This window comes from Nilaparvata lugens, chromosome 6 (assembly GCF_014356525.2).
Source record: "Nilaparvata lugens isolate BPH chromosome 6, ASM1435652v1, whole genome shotgun sequence".
NCBI lineage: Eukaryota > Metazoa > Arthropoda > Insecta > Hemiptera > Delphacidae > Nilaparvata > Nilaparvata lugens.
In genome coordinates, this window is record NC_052509.1 from 34,317,078 (window position 1) to 34,333,990 (window position 16,913).

General features: G+C 35.5%; 1 protein-coding gene and 1 long non-coding RNA gene across 5 annotated transcripts in view; one reads left to right on the forward strand and one right to left on the reverse strand.

The window, feature by feature from the left end:
• The window catches only part of LOC111054399 (transcriptional protein SWT1), a 73,344-nt gene extending 63,859 nt beyond the window's left edge, over positions 1-9,485 (reverse strand). For 3 of the 4 annotated variants that reach the window (XR_005571612.1, XR_005571611.1, XM_039430674.1), the window contains exon 1: positions 9,082-9,485. Coding sequence is in view for 1 of the 4 variants with exons in the window: in XM_039430674.1 (XP_039286608.1) it covers positions 9,082-9,246 (165 nt within the window). In the remaining 3 variants the exon portion in view is untranslated. The remainder of the gene's footprint in view (positions 1-9,081) is intronic. The other variant, XR_005571610.1, reaches the window with a different exon arrangement.
• Positions 9,486-11,216: 1,731 nt separating this feature from the next.
• On the forward strand, positions 11,217-16,666 carry LOC120351899. Its single transcript, XR_005571613.1, has 3 exons — positions 11,217-11,545; positions 12,851-12,940; positions 15,093-16,666. It is a non-coding gene; the product is annotated as an uncharacterized LOC120351899 (long non-coding RNA).
• Positions 16,667-16,913: the final 247 nt, after the last annotated feature.

Sequence of the window (16,913 nt, forward strand, 5' to 3'; positions counted from 1 at the left end):
ACATATTTCCTGGACCATCTATTGACAATCAACAACTATGAATGCATTAAATTCATCTTTGAAACACTGATTTAACCTATCTATTTTTTTTTAATTCAACACTTTATTGATAAATATTACTACCAATTTATTGATTGAGATGAATATGTTTTCAGAATAATAAATGCTGCATGACTAAGCAAATAGGAAGTCCGTACTGAGATGTGAATGAAAATATTGATTGTTAGATAAATTTCATGATTCACAGAATAAAGTTAAGTGTGACATGAGATACATTGACATTTTGGCGGTACAAAGTTCGCCGGGTAAGCTAGTTCTTATATAATAATACAATAGTTATAACTTTAGTATTATCTCCTCAGATTTATTTTATTGATAATATTGTTATATTGAAAGTATAAAGATGAGATTTTAAATATTGTATGACAAAATATTTTTATGGTATATATATTTTGGCGGCTCCGTCAGACGACAATCTCACTTACCTTCCGCCAAGAAACTTAGAAACTGTCCCCGTTTCGAACGTTGGCGATCATATTGGCTATGATGACTTTGTTAGTTGTGCTCCGGAACAATTGAATGGAGGTTTTTCCAAACCAGGCTCTCAGGTTGGCCAGATAGGATATTCTTCTTCGACCTGGGGCTCTCCTGCCTTCTATTTTGCCCTGCAGTATGCTTTGCAATATCTCATATCTGCCCTTATTGCGCATTATGTGGCCCAAGTATTGCAACTTCCTGAATTTTATGATATTAACCAGTTCTGGGGCCATATACATCCTCCTCAACACCTCCTGATTGGTAATCCTATCAGTCCATGGTATCCTCAGGATTCTCCTATACAGCCATAACTCAAATGCTTGGAGCTTTGCTACTGTGTTTTGCTTTAGAGTCCATGATTCAACACCATACAACAGTACTGAGTACACATAGCACTTCAGTAATTGAATCTTTGTATGCAAGGTGAGGTTATGGCTCTTTAAAACAGACCCCATTGATATGAAAGCACTTTTGGCTTTTGCAATCTGACACCGGATCTCCTGAGAATTATCCCTATGTGAGACCCTATCAATTTTCGTCTGATCAATGTACACCTCCGCTCCTTGGATGCCATCTTTACTAATGATCATGAGCTTTGTTTTGACTGAGTTCATATCAAGTCCATAGGTTTTACTCGTTTCTGCAATCCTATACATCAGCTTTTGCAGGCCCTCTATGGAATCAAAGAACACAATGGTATCATCAGCATAGTGTAAATTGTTTAGCTTCTCTCCATTGATTGAGATACCATCATTCATATATTCAAGTGCTTCTCTGAAAATGTGCTTCGAATATAGGTTGAAAATGATTTGTGATAGTATGCAACCTTGTCTAACTCCTCACAGGATCTTCACCTGTTCTGTATGTTCTCCATCTACTCGGAGAACGGCTGATTGATTCCAATATAAGTTGACTATAATTGTTAGGTCTTTTCCATCAATCCCAGTTCTTCTCAAGACATCCATCATTTTCTCATGTTGAACACGGTCGAAGGCTTTCTTGTAATCAATCAGACATGCAAAAACATTACAACCCACATCTCTGCATCTTTGAAACAGAACCTGCACATCAAACAGAGCTTCCCTTGTCCTCACAGCCTTTACAAAATCATTATTAAATACGATAGTAATGATAATAGTGAAAAAAATATGGATAACCAACAACGGATTACTTTGTTTATAAGTTATTCAGTTTGTATTCAACTATATAATAAAATGGATGTTAATTGAATATATAATATTAATTACTTTAGAATATAACATTGGAAACAAAGAATTGGATGAATTGATAATTCTGAAGAGAAATACTACGTTGCCGATGAGGCACAAGGAAGGAAATGATACGGAATATCCTACAGCTGAAAGGGATCAGAATCACTTGAGAAAGACTTTTGAAATTTTTTTGCAGGTTACTGGAACGAAGCCTGGATACCAAATAATGATGCTGACAAATTTTCTATCAGCTGCACTATACGAAATAGTGGAAAACTATTCAACGTACAAGGAGATGATGTCCATGTTGGAAGAAATGTTTGTTAAACCCAGAAATGAAATTTATTCTCGATACTGTCTTGCTACAGCAGAACAACAAAATGGTGAGTCAATCGATCATTTTTACACTGAGTAAAAAAGGCTCAGCTTAGCATGTAATTACTGTGGTTTCAACTCACACTTCAGAAATGAATGCCCTGCTCGCAATATATTCTGTAGGAAATGTGGAATAAAAGGGCATAATGCAAAAGTTTGCAGATCAAATCAGACACAAAAGAATGATGAACTAGTATCAGCAGCAGAAATCTGTAATTCATCACCTCCAGGACTCAGTAAAGCCACTGTACCGGCTTTGTTGAATGATTTTAGAGTAGCTGCCCTAATTGACACTGGCAGTTCCAGTAGTTTTGTTAATAAACAACTTGCAAAAGATCTTTAATTGAAAATTTACCCCTCTAATGAACAAATTTGTATGGCTACTACCTCTTTCCGATCATCAGTTGTTGGGCAATGATCGGTTAACCTCTCAATTCTTGGCCACAAGCACAAAAATTTAATTCTCCTTGTTCTCAAAGATCTCTGCTGTGATGTATTACTCGGTCATGATCTATTGTCTAATCATTCAGGTCTATATATGTCTTTTGATGAAACAAAAGAACCACTAAAAGTATGTGGTCTTGCTACTGCTCAAGTCAAACCTGCTTTGCTGTTTCAGCACATTGCTCCAAACACCAAACCGATTGCTGTAAAATCAAGATGTTACAATCAAACTGACATGGAATTCATTACTCAAGAGGTAGATAAACTGATAAGGTATCATAGAGCCAAGTGACTCTCCATGGAGAGCTCAAGTGCTTGTAACTTCCAATGACAATCATAAAAAGCATATGGTGATAGATTACTCCCAGACGATTAACAGATTTACTCCACTGGACGCATACCCCCTACCAAATATAGAAGAAGCAGTTGAAAAGCTTTCTAGATATTCTGTATTTAGTACTATTGATCTTCAAAGTGCTGATTACCAGATACCAATCAGGAATTGTGACAAATTGTGTACGGCTTTTGAAGCAGCTGGCAGTCTCTATCAGTTTAAATGTATACCTTTTGAAGTGACAAATGGGGTTGCTGCCTTCCAATGAGTGATTGATGATATCATTCAAAAGGAGAATCTCTCAAGTACGTTTGCCTATATTGATTACGTTACTATTTGTGGAACTACAACAGAAGAGCATGATAGAAGCTTAAAAACTTTATGCTTTTATCACTGGATAAAAAGTAAAAATCTGCCATTCTCCTCTCCCTTGATGAAGTATGACAGGCCTTAAATCAATGCAGAGTGTGTGCTGAAATAAAACCAAACAGCCACAAAGGAACTCTTATCAAAGCAAAATCACCATTTGAATGCCTCAACTTAGACTTCAAGGGCCCAATACCTTCAAAAACCATAAATCATTACATTCTGACAGTGATTGATGAATACTCTAGGTACCCTCTAGCTATACCTTGCCCTAATGTCTTCCACAACTGTTATAAAGGCCTTGGAAAGTATATTTTTTTATGTTTGGAACACCAGCTTATATTCATTCAGAGCAAGGACAATCTTTCATGTCTCAGGAACTCAAGAGCTACTCAACAATGAATGGGATTGCTTGCAGCAGAACAACACCCTATAATCCAAAAGGGAATGGGCAGGCTGAAAGATACAACGGGATAATATGAAAAACAGTTCAATTGACTCTAAAGTCTAGAAAACTGCCAATCACATACTGGGAGGACTGCCTACAAGAAGCACTCCATGCAATCAGGTCCCTACTATGTACATCCACCAATGAAACTCCACACGAAAGAATATTCTGGTTTCCTAGACAAACAGGAAATGGCTGATCAACTCCATCTTGACTCATCACACCAGGACCCGTATTACTCAGAAAGCACATGAGAGCATCGAAGTATGACCTGCTTGTTGAAGAGGTTACACTGCTTCAAGGAAATGGTGAATATGCTCACATACAATTTCCAGATGGGAGAGAAAAGACAGTGTCTACAAGGGATCTAGCTCTGACTGTGCCCATAGCAGTTTGGAAGAAGTAGAAAAACCACCATCATTCCCAGATCCTTCCAGAGTTCAAGAGCCAGAATCAAAGTCAGAAGGGTATTCCGGAATTGTATCCCCAGACATCCAAGGAACAGAGGATCTGCATTCAGTTCAAGAGCCTGACGTTAGTGAAGCTAATGGAAATCAAATAAGCACAAGGACAGAAAGACTTCCAACTTATTTAAAGGACGATGAACATTCATTCTCCTAGGTGGAGTGAATGTGATGATATTGATAATATGATCTATAATCATATGCTCTAGTTACTGAGAAAATCAATAGCATGTTTTATTTTAGTTGTCATTTATGTTTGATAACGCCTTGTTAATACATCAAAAGGTTTCTCTTTTGAATTAATTTAATTCAGTTGGTCACATAGCAAGTGTATGATTACAGAAGAAGTATCAATTAATAATGAACTACAAGCAATGTCAAAACAAAAATGAAGCAAATGAAGAGAGCAAAAACGACTATGTAATTAATGCTATGAATAACAAAAACAATGACAAAATAGTAATTAACATTGATATTGAAGGGAAAACAGTACCGATGGAATTCAATACGGGGGCAGCTCTCAGTACAATGTCTTATAGAGAGTTTAAAAAATTGTATAAATCAGAAAGAATTTTTTCCACTAATGTTGAACTTCGTACATATACAGGAGAGCCTATCAAAACGAGAGGTGTAACATTTGTCAATTCTATATATAGTCAAAGTATAATACTCAAGGATTTGTAAGAAAACTTTATTTAATTGACCAGGATGTTCATACCATATTTGGAAGAGAATGGCTGAGTGAAGTCAAATTAGATTGGGCTGAAATTAAAACTCTCCAAATAAATCATGCTTCAACTATAGAAAATGTGTCGAACGAATACAGTGATGTCTTTGATGGGAAAATTTGAGTTATTCCAGATTATTTAGGACACTTCAGAATCAGGGATGAGGCACAACCAATTTTCGTGAAACCAAGACAGCTACCATTTTCTTGTGAAACCAAGAAAGGTACCATTTTCTCTCAAAAGTAAAGTTAAAAGTGAACTCACAAGATTAGAAGATTATGGTATTCTAACCAAAGTTGATCACTTGGATTGGGGAACTCCAATTGTTCCAGTTGTTAAACCTAATGGACAAGTTCACATCTGTGCTGATTACAAGGTCACTGTAAACAAACTAATCAAAGATGAGAACTACCCAATTCCAAGGATAGAGAACATTTACTCACAAGTGACCAATTCCAAGGATAGAGAACATTTACTCACAAGTGAATGGAGGCAAACTTTTTGGCACTCTGGATATCTCTAATGCTTACCTCCATATGGAAATGGATTATGAAAGTGCTAATATGCAAACTCTAAGTACACATAAAGGCATGTATGGAGTTAACCGGTTAATGTTTGGAGTCAAAGTAGCACCTGCTCTTTGGCAGAATTTCATGAATAGAACTCTGCAAGGAATTCCTGGTGTACAATGTTTCTTTGACAATACAATTATTCAGGGTAAATCAGCGGGAGAGTTGATGGCTAGACTGTGTATGGTACTAGAAGGAATGCAATGTAAAAATTTGAAACTGAACAGAGATAAATGTAAATTTTTTGAAACAAATATAGAATACCTTGGACATATTATTGATGCTCTAGGATTTCACAAATCAGAAGACAACGTTTATCTGGCCAACAGTCAGATAATAGCTAAAAAGACTAAAGAAGACAAGTTCTTACAACCAGTACTGCATGCACTGAATGTGTTGAGAAATTGGATTTCCATGACAATGAACTGTCACTTCAGGATGGATGTATATTCAAAGGTTGTAGGGTACTAATACCAGAAACACTTCAATGTGATCTACTCAAAGAACTGCATGTTGGACACTTTGATATGGATAAGATGAGAGCTTTGGCTAGAAGTTATTGTACATGGAAGAACATAGACAAGGACATTGAAAATATGGTAAGGACTTGTAAACAATGTTGTTTGAAACAGAACCAACCAAAGAAAGAGCCAAATCATACATGACTTGCTCCTCAAGGACAATGGGAGAGGATAAATATCAACTTTGCAGGACTAACACAAGGACAGTACAATTTCATCATAGTAGATTCATTCACCAAAAGGGACTGAAGTAATTCCCACTAGAAACACTCTTCAGAAAGGTGTATCAAGGAACTACAAAAACTATTTGCCACATTTGGCCTACCCTTGGTTTTGATCTCAGACAATGGGAGTCAATTCACATCATTTACTTTCAATAAATTCTTATCTGCAAATGGAGTGATACACAAAACAACAGCACCTTACCACCCATCTTCCAAAAGCAAGCAGAAAGACATGTCCTGACAGTAAAGAATTCATTGAAGGCAATGGAAGATGAAGAAGGAGAACTGGAAATTAAACTCTTCAGGTTTCTTATGCAGCTTAGACAGTCACCCAATGCAACTGGATCAAACGCCTACAGCTTAATGTATGGGAGAGATATTAGGACACGCCTAGGACTGCTGCAGCCATGGTCTAATACAAGAGCAGGAGCACACAAAGGAGCTGGAAGAGCCAGGCGAGAGTTTAGGGTAGGAGGACAAAGTACAGGCATGAAATTATTCAAATCCACGACTGAAGTGGAGCTTTGGAGAAATAATTGTAAGAGAAAGTGAACTTTTATATAAAGTGAAAATGGAGGATGTTTCAATATGGAGAAGACATATTGACCAACTCCTCAAGTGTGCAATTTGAGTGGGGAGAAAAGTCACATGGTTACACTTTATATTTGCTATGGGCAACCAACTTAATGATAACCTTGTTTATAAGTTATTCAGTTTGTATTCAACTATATAATGAAATGGATGTTAATTGAACATAAAATATTCATTACTTTAGAACATAACAACATCAATGATGTATCATCTGCAAACAAGAGTGTTGAACCATCACTGTCAAGGTCATTTATCATAATTATGAATAAGATTGGTCCCAGGATTGATCCCTGAGGTAAACCGTGGCTCACTGGGAGTGGACAGGAAGAAGCTCCACCCAGAGACACCACCTGCTGCCTCCCAGCCAGATAGGACTCCAGAATGGATAGTCCTGGGTCGACTACACAATACTTGATACTTGATAATTGAGGTCGTTGCCAAGGACTGGGGTTTCCAGATCGATAGTGTCATTTCAGAAGAAATAATAACCACAAAGTGGTTATTCGTGTTGTGGAGGAGCAGCCACCCCGAAAAGAGGTACCTCATCCCACTCCTGTAGGGAATAAAGAGGCCTATCTAGCAGCCCATTTCTTAGTGCAGCACAGAACTCCATATATCACATGTCTTGCACCACGCATGGCCTGTTGAAAAGTTGAATGGCCTGAGCAGGAAAACTGTTGTAACTGTAATTCCAGTTTGGCAGCATGTCAAGTGTTGTGGCTGTGTATGTCACTCCACTTGAGTAGTTTGTCTTGATTTTTCTTGACATACAACAGCAAGCTCAGTAGCCTATGTATTGGCTGTGAATGGTGAGAACACCAAAACTCCTGAACATGGGATGACAATGATCTCTACAGCCTGAAAATGACATTAACCTCAATGCTCTCTTTTGCAGAAGTAGGATATTCTGTACAGCTGGAGCACCCCATATTTGAAATGGTGATTTTGAAATAGCACATGGTATGACATCACCGAACATTTCCGGTCAACCACATGTCTCAACTTTCTCAGGAGGTAGCTCACTCTGGACAGCTTCTCACAAACCTGGTTCACATGGTAATTCCAGCTAAGTTTTCCATCTATCCAGAACCCTTTCATACTAGCACAGTTTCTCAATCAGGATGCAATGGTCAACACAATCAAAGGCTCTGTTCAAGTCACACAGGGTCAGCAACAGAGACTCTCCATCCTCAAACACCAGACCAATATGTTCAGCCACTTTATTTACTGCATCCACAGTAGACCTCCCTCTTCGAAAACTGAACTGCATACTCGAAAGAAGGTTTTGTCTTTCAAAGAAGTTCTCAAGTTGGGGCTTGATGACCGCTTCAACCACTTTTCCAAACACTGGAGTCATTGAAATTGGCCTGAAGCTGTTAAGGCTCTGGTGGTCGCCCTTCTTGTAGACAGGAACGGTTCTTGAGGTCTTCAGGAAATCTGGAGAAACACCAGTTCTCAGGCAGTCATTGACAGCTGCTGCCAGGGGGTCTGAAATGGAATCAATCACCTCCCGAAGCATATAAGCAGACATAGGCCTACCATATATATCTGGACTCCTGGATTGTTTGAAAGACCGGATCATCCTCCTAAGGGCCATTGGAGAGACTGGATCGAATACAGAAAGACGAGTGCATGTGGGTGGTACTCTTGCAGCCAGAAGCTCAACTGGATCCTCAGGAGCAACATGCATTGCACTCACTATGTCCTTTACCGACTCTATGAAGAAACTGTTGAAAGAGTCAGGGCTTGCAAAATCAAGTTGTCTCCTCGGCATTGATCTATGTGAGTTTATCACATCCCATACGGTTTGATGTAATATCAATGTGCTGTTTTGCCAATTAGTAGGACTCAAGTACTCAACTGATTACTCAGTTAAGTCTAGAACTTAAATTTTAGTCCTACCCTCGTCAAGGGTTTAATATTTCACTGTTTTAAGTTCTCGACTTGAAGATTTTTGATAAACCCTCGGCTCAGAATAAGACGAGAATCTAATTTTCTAGATATTAACTAAATACCCAGCTTGGAAACAGTCTCTTCAGACTCACATTCCTCCAGGTTCACATGTTTGTGATTTGATATTTTGATGTATCGATATTAGGCCATCAGTTTTGATGATAGGCACACTAGATTTAACTGTAGCCTACTCTAGTTTCTACTTGTAAGCTACATTTATAGAACTAGTCAATTAAAAAAAAGTTGAACAACAATCAACATACCGTAACAAATGGCATCATAAAAAAATTACAAAACTTAGGCCTATTTATCTTACCGGAAAATTGATTTCATCATCTTTGAGATCCTTTGGACGTTCCCAGAATGATTTCCCAGTTATAATATTATAATAATAGTATTTATTCCGAGTACTAGATTTATGAAGAGCCCAAATTTTTGTCTTGGGTAAACAAAAACTTTTTTCGTTATTTTTGATCGACATGTGGATATAATGATTGTGATATAATAATTATATAAATCATAAAATATTATCACTGTTACTGCTTGAAATTGATCATTCACGGCCACAATAAATTAATAATACAAGATATAGCTTGAACAAACTAAAACATGATTACGTGACGCATACAAGTTACAATATAAATTACATAAACTAAAAATGAAAACATAAACTTTTCAAAACACAACACAACCTTGCAAGTTTCAACTTCAAGTTCCAATTATTATTCCAAAACAAACCACTCTCGGTCACAGCCAGTACCGTATCGCGCATGCGTTAGTAACGGTTTTTTTCCCCCGTTCCATTCAGTCAGTTCTTTGAATGTAACGTTCTTTGTGATGATGGTTACCGAGCACTGTAACTGGAGCCAATCGTCATTCTATTTGATGATGATATTATTATCCAATGATGATTTATCATTGAATTCATTATATTTTAATTTTATTTAATAAAATAAAGAGTACTTTTGAGAAATATAATCAATAAAATATAACGGTTGTTTTTAAACTGATGTTAAAAAACACTATAACTAAGTCAGCATATTCTCATTTCAAAGCAAAAACCTTACCCCCTAACCACCCCTTTCACATTTAAAACATCAATAATCATAACTTTTGGTAAAAACCTCTAATCCCTTCCTCTAACCCCCTGACCTGTCTTTCCACCTTTGAAATATCAAAAAGCATAATTCTACCTGGACCCTAGTCCTTTCTAGCATATTGCAATTTTAAAACAAAAACCAAACCTTACCTTATGGAACATTATTAAATATAACCCAAAAAACCTAACAACTAACCCCTAACCCTTTTGCATTCAATAATTCAGATTTCAAAGCAAAATCCTAACCCCCTAACCTATCCTTTCACCTTTGAAACATCAAAAAACATAACTTCCCTTCCAGCATAATGCAATTCCAAAGCCAAAACCTAACCTATCCTAATGAAACATTATTGAATATAACCTAAAAAAAACCTAACCCCTGACCCTTTCACATTCAATACTTTAGATTTATTTGTCATCTTCAGAACAGAACATAGTCATGATTTGATTCATTTCATGAAAATGTTCACAAACATGTGGTTCATTTCATGAAAATGTTCACAAACATGTGGTTCAAAGCAGAATCTCAACTCCCTAACCTATCCTATCACCTTTGAAACATCAAAAAACATAACTCTACCTAGACCATAGCCCCTCCTAACATATTGCAATCTCAATGCAAAAACCTAACCTATCCTAATAAAACATAATAAATTTTACCTCAATAGAACCTAACCCCCAACCCTTTTACATTTAATACTTTAGATTTATTCATCATCTTAAGAACAAAACATAAACATGTTGTTCATTTTCTAGAGCTAAACATATCCATTTTATGATGCGCAAGTCGAATCTTGCACAGAGAAGAGGATGTTCTCCCACTTTGAGAATCTTGCCAACACACAATTAGCTGGTATAGTGAGGTCCACGTTGTAATGGAAGTGTAGGAAGATAGGAGAAAAGGGTTGCCAGTTCTCAGCCTTGCGACCAAAACAGCTGATACTGGTATATCTGATGGATTTAACTGTTGATTATTTTTGAAAATAGTTAATCATATTTTATTTGTCAAATATATTTCTTTAAGATGTGATAATAAATTTTCATGATTGAGATGAAATATTTTGTCAATTGGTTGAATTTCCACATTGTTGATAAATGATGTGGCAACATCGCAATGCGTGAAAGAGATAGCGCCATCTGCTTTGTTGAACGATAGCAATACCATTGCAAATCATACACTACCATTATAACGTGGACCTCACTATAGATACTCAAAGAATACTTTTGAATAACTATGTGATAACTGTGACTGTTGCTGGCCGTTACTCTGTTTCTGAGACAAAGCAACGAGCTATTATAGTAAACTATAGAGCGGCTGAGTGGCCTCTATTCCGAATGATCTTAACGAAAGAGAAAACGCAAATAGACCAAACGTAACCAGCTTGACCAACATAACGGTTTAAAACTTCTACTGATCATTTTTCAGGTTATGTTTAGCATGATTGTAAGAAGGAGATTAGGTTATGTTTTATCAACAAAGAACAAACTGAACAGTCAGGTTAAGATGTAACAAAGTACAGTAGATACAAAATTATTCATAACTTGGTAGGTTTATTCTTATAAATAAGCCCTTCTTTAGCAGAAGACTTATCAAACACAAAGACATAATATTGATGAATTCGTTTAAAACAGAAAGTTGAAACGATTAATAGTATGATTAGGCTATTCATCACTGTACCAGGTAAGATTAAAATAATATTGCCTAGGCCCTATTTGAAATAATTTTTAAATTTTAACATCTGAAATGTACCTTCAAAGCAAGTATTGCTAATTATACAGAACAGTCACTTTTAATTTTAATAAAACCAAACGATTCCCCGATCTATGGACCGTGGCGAATAACTTACACTGGATAAGTAATAACGTAAATGCTTGTCACTTAAAATGTTTGCCTATCCATACTCAGATAGGCTACAACATATCGGGACCTGATTAGAAAACTTAGATACTGTTATCTTGAATATTGAATAATTGGATGCTAAAAATTTTTAACAGACTGTCAATTTGTGTTCGTGAGCTGGAGTATGGGAAGTTTTGTAGGCTGGTTCGAGAAAAACTTATCAACTACCCTCTCTACTCATTGAGAGATGATGAGACCAGTGGACTTGTAGACCAGTTTGAGATTGTTTAATGAGTTACTATGGCAGTCCATCTACAGAGCCACACGAAACAACCTATCTGCGGCCATCTCTTTATTTGTGTTTTGATTGTTTTATATTTTGACGAAGTCTGTCTGGCGACTGCCGGTCATGGACTGAATATACTGAATAGGCTACCTACCCACTGAAAAATATTGATAAAACATGTAAATAATAAAATTAGGATTATTATAATCTGCTGTATCTTTCAGCCTACAGAAATAAAGTAGGCTAGGAATACAGTAGTTATTAGTCAATCTAAAGATAAACAAAATTAATACAAACATATTTAATAGCCATTGAACAAAATCAAAATGTAATCTATAGGCTATGCATCTTCTATTTTTTCAATAGAGTTTATTGAAGTAGGGCAAGTAGCCTATTGCATTTTAGAAGTTGATGGAGGAGTAGAATTTGTCAGAATATTGAACAATACAAGTTACCTATTATCTTGTAGTGAACAACTACAAGACTTAACCTATTTTGGACTATGTGTCTAACCTTAACTAAATCTGGGAGAGGAATAGCACAATGTTAACTTATATTTTCTTTTCCTACCATTTTGATGATGTACTTAGTGTATCAATCAATAAAGAATCAATCTTTTCTTTTTTGCTCTTTATAGGCTTTGCATTATATAGCATGCTTTAGGTTGCATATAAAGCTTCACGTTATAACACCTGACTCCTGTCTCACTCAGGATTGAACACCTCAAAACCAAATCCAAAAAATAGGTTTTGAGAACGGATTTTATAAAAGAATCATTGAATACGTATGATACAGGTAGCCTACTGTATTGTCATATAAACTCTTAGCAGGTCTAGAAACAGTTATTTTTCTTTTTTCAGAGAATAACAGGCTGATTGAGCTATGGATGAAACTTTCTGCTGGGTCTATCTTGCTAGTTTATTGCTGGTGATCACCGTATCAATTATCAGGTGAGCTTTCTTGTAATTATCAACCTATCAAATCATGTTTGTTTTCCTGTCGATGCTGTATGCAAATTACAAATTGCTTTCAATACCAATAATAATAGAGTTTCGCATTATCGTTTTATCAGATGGGCACGCTAAATTGTTGAAGTATTGGCTGAAGTAAGCTACAGTCGTAAGGCCCATTGACGGCTTAAATATATTCAGGCGGTGAGACCTTCCCGCAAGAGACTCCCCACCAACAAAAGCCACACGAATTTACTTTTTTAGAGTTTTGCATTCTAACATTAGAATACTTCCTTGATCTCCTATTGGAGGCCGCCTGGAACATTCATAATTATTGTTGGTGTCTCCAAAACAAATTTTTGAGACAGGACCGTTCTCCATTGGTTGGGTTTTGTAGATGTTCCCTACTAATTGTTTGTTAGCCTGGGTACACACGGGCCGGTAGACCATTAATTTCGATTTGTTCAACGACTTCCATTTCGTGGAGTCAATATTAGAAACCACACCTAACAACTAAGAAGACATTAATCAGCTATAGACTAAAAAAACCGTTTATTGTACAACTACTAACAAAGCTGGTCGCGCTCAAATTCAAATTTTAGGCCTATTCATTGCCCAAGACACATTATATAAAATATTGTACAGGCACTGTAAATTTACTTAAAAATCACATCTTTTCACTTTATATGAGAAATTATCACATCATTCAATGCTGTTCAACCTAATGCTAAAATACTGTTCAAGACTATAAAAACATTTCTTCAATAGGAACTTTTTAATTTTTCTCTAGTATTCCTTCTCAAGTAATTCCCTAACGGTAGGTGATTGTAAAATATGCTTACTCAGGCCTTAAAACTAGTATGACTAGATCTATAATAGTAAAATTCATTTCAGATCTTTAATCAATTCAGTGTGTAATGAGAGTGGACATTATTATGACTGGAAAATACATTTAAATTAGACTTCACAAACAACAAGCATGTGTATATGAAAATACATGGTAAATTCATAATTCCCAGTCTTATGAATAAAAGCTTGCAATGAGTGAGAGGTAATTCATTTCAAATTGTTCTACCTGCTATTTTTAGCAATAAAAGATAGAAATTGGCCATATTTTGTGTATTGGAATATGGGCTAAGTACACTCAACAACAATTTTTCCATTTCTCAACCGAATTTGACTTATGATGCATGATGTTGGACCGCCTTGACGAGTCGAGAAGAATGAAGTGTAGTAAGATGAAATCTGAGCATTGTGTCAAAAGTTATAAATTTATTTTTATTTACAATGCAAATGACACTAATTTAATAACATTGATAGATAAAATAATAAGGTACAGTAGTCCTTGTGCTATTTTTCTTCCAAATTTAAAGGTGACAAAGAGTTTGAAATTTTGATCCTTGAGTTGTCCTTATGCGCGCCTCTCCAATAGGGAATGAAATTAAGTGCATCTAACAGATGATTCTCATAGAACATAATATCATTAACTTCTGTCATTGTGCTGGACAATGTAGTTGGTGATGATGGTTGAAGCTGAAAATTAGGTGTTTTTCACAATACAATGAGCATTGTTGTCCGGTGTACCTGGAAATCTATATGAGATGAAGCGCTCTACCTGATCTTAGATTGTAAAGCACAAAAATACTCCCAGAGGAATTTTGAATTATATATGTAAATGGTAACAATCGGAAGATATTGTTGATCAAAACCTAAAATTCATCAGAATTGATTTTTTCTTTCAATTTTACACATTTTTGATAAATTATTACTCATTGGAGATGGAGAGTTCTGCATGATCCCATTTTATCTGTAAAAGGGCGAGAACCAATTTTTCTGTCTGATTACTGGATTTGGCAGAAATAGCTGAAAACTGGAAAATGAACCCAAAATACGATGTTCTGTATCTATCACAAGGAAATTAATGAAATTTCCTTTGCTTGAAGAAATTGGTTATGGACTTCTCTCATGTATCCAAAAGATATATTAAAAAATCAGAACTACAATATTAATTGCAAGCACCAATGTATATGTGACTGGACTATTGTGTGACAACATTTTTGTATAACTCATTACTTCTGTTATTCCTTGTGGTATTCCTTTCATTCCAATCAATTGGAGTTTTTGAAAATAATTTATTTTTATTTCATTTCAGGCACGAAAATATGTCACAAAGACCGCAGGGACAGTTCATCGTGTGTGTTGTTCCTCATTCTGCAAAGACAGTAGTGAACATGTTATCCTATAGTTTGACACCGTACACATCGTTTTACCATTACCATAGTTTATCCCACTTCCATTGTATAATTTTGTACATTACAAAACATGTGTTCTTTCATGAATAATAATGTATTTATGTAGATTAACAATTTATTGTTACTTTCGCAATTTTTCATGTTTTGAAAAAAAATTAAAAAGTATTATATACGGTACTTCATTGGATAATTATTTTATATTATGTCATTCTATCAATATTTTGCAGTTGCAGAAATTTCACAACCATTTATTTTAATTTATTTGAAATAAGTAGGTAGTTGTGATAATTTCTAGTATTTTTATTTTATATGAATATCATCTACCACAATATCACCTCCACTACTACACACAAAATTTCATCTGTCTCTGTCTTCTTGCGTTTTGAGATGCAAATAATTTGATCAGTCTGGTGGCACGTAGCCAGGATTTGATTTCGGGTGGGGCGAATGAGATTTGAGATTTGACTGAATGAGGAGAAACTGAATGGGGAGAATGAGAGCGTGGAGATTCAACAAAAAAATCAACTTACACCTAAAATTAGCATTTTCTGCGTATTCTAAACTTTTTGGAGAACAGATAAACAGCAAATTTTCGAATTTGGTTGAGAAGTTCAGCTGAGGTGTAGAAATATTGTATTAAAAGGGTTTTGAACTAATACCAATGATACGACCCAAAAAAGGCGGGTTTCAGCGTTTTTCATGAGTTATCAAGCATTTTTCTGCGTTTCCTCAGCATTCTGCATTTTCCATTTGGCTTGCACTTCCTTCGATCCAAGCCAAGCCTTCCTTCGATTCATTGTTTGATAGCATTGATAGAGTGGAGTAGATAATGGAAAAGAATCCAATAATCGTGTGTGATTAGGTTGAGTTACAAGTTTCTGGAAGGACTGGAACTCCCTGCCACTCAGATACTTACTTATTTCACAGATAATATGATCTTATTCTAAATGAAAGATCTGATTTGAAATATTTTCAAATAATTTTTATTGAAAAGTAGTATAGATTTATTTCTATGAAGCATTAAATTGCTCATTTTATATTGGAATTGTCATATTGTACGTATTTTTTGTCGCTTTTCTGCTTTTTCTTTGTTTTCTGTCCCCAGGAATGAAACTGGCAAAGGCAGATATAGACACTGCTAAACATGCAGTGTGTTTTCTACACCTACACCTTATACGGGAATAGTTCTGGCATCTTGAATTATAATTAATCTAGTAGTACAATCAATTTAAAAAATCACTTATGTGGTAAGATATATCATCTCCTATATAGATTTACTTGAAGAACTATCTGAATGAATATCGTAATTTTATCCATAGGTTTTATTACATGATCTAAAACACGAGAAAAGTATGCTATTCAAGTGGGAAAATTGAAGTAAATTCATTTCAATATCGAAATAACTGATTTTATAAAACAATGCCACTTCTCTATAAATGAGCAGCACTTTTATTATTTTCTCCTTAGAATGTACTTGAACCCCAAGTGTATCACAATGCTATAATATAGGTTTATAGTAATATATTTTATAATAATATAAGTTTAATAATTGAATCATGTCAAATTTCCAATCCATATCACCATTCATACAATCTATCATACCTTTACTTCCATCATCATACATCTCTCACACTAAGGACAAAGACACACTTGAAATGATTTACTCAAAATAGAGATGATTTCAATTTTTCCACTTGAATAACATACTTTTCTCGTGTTGT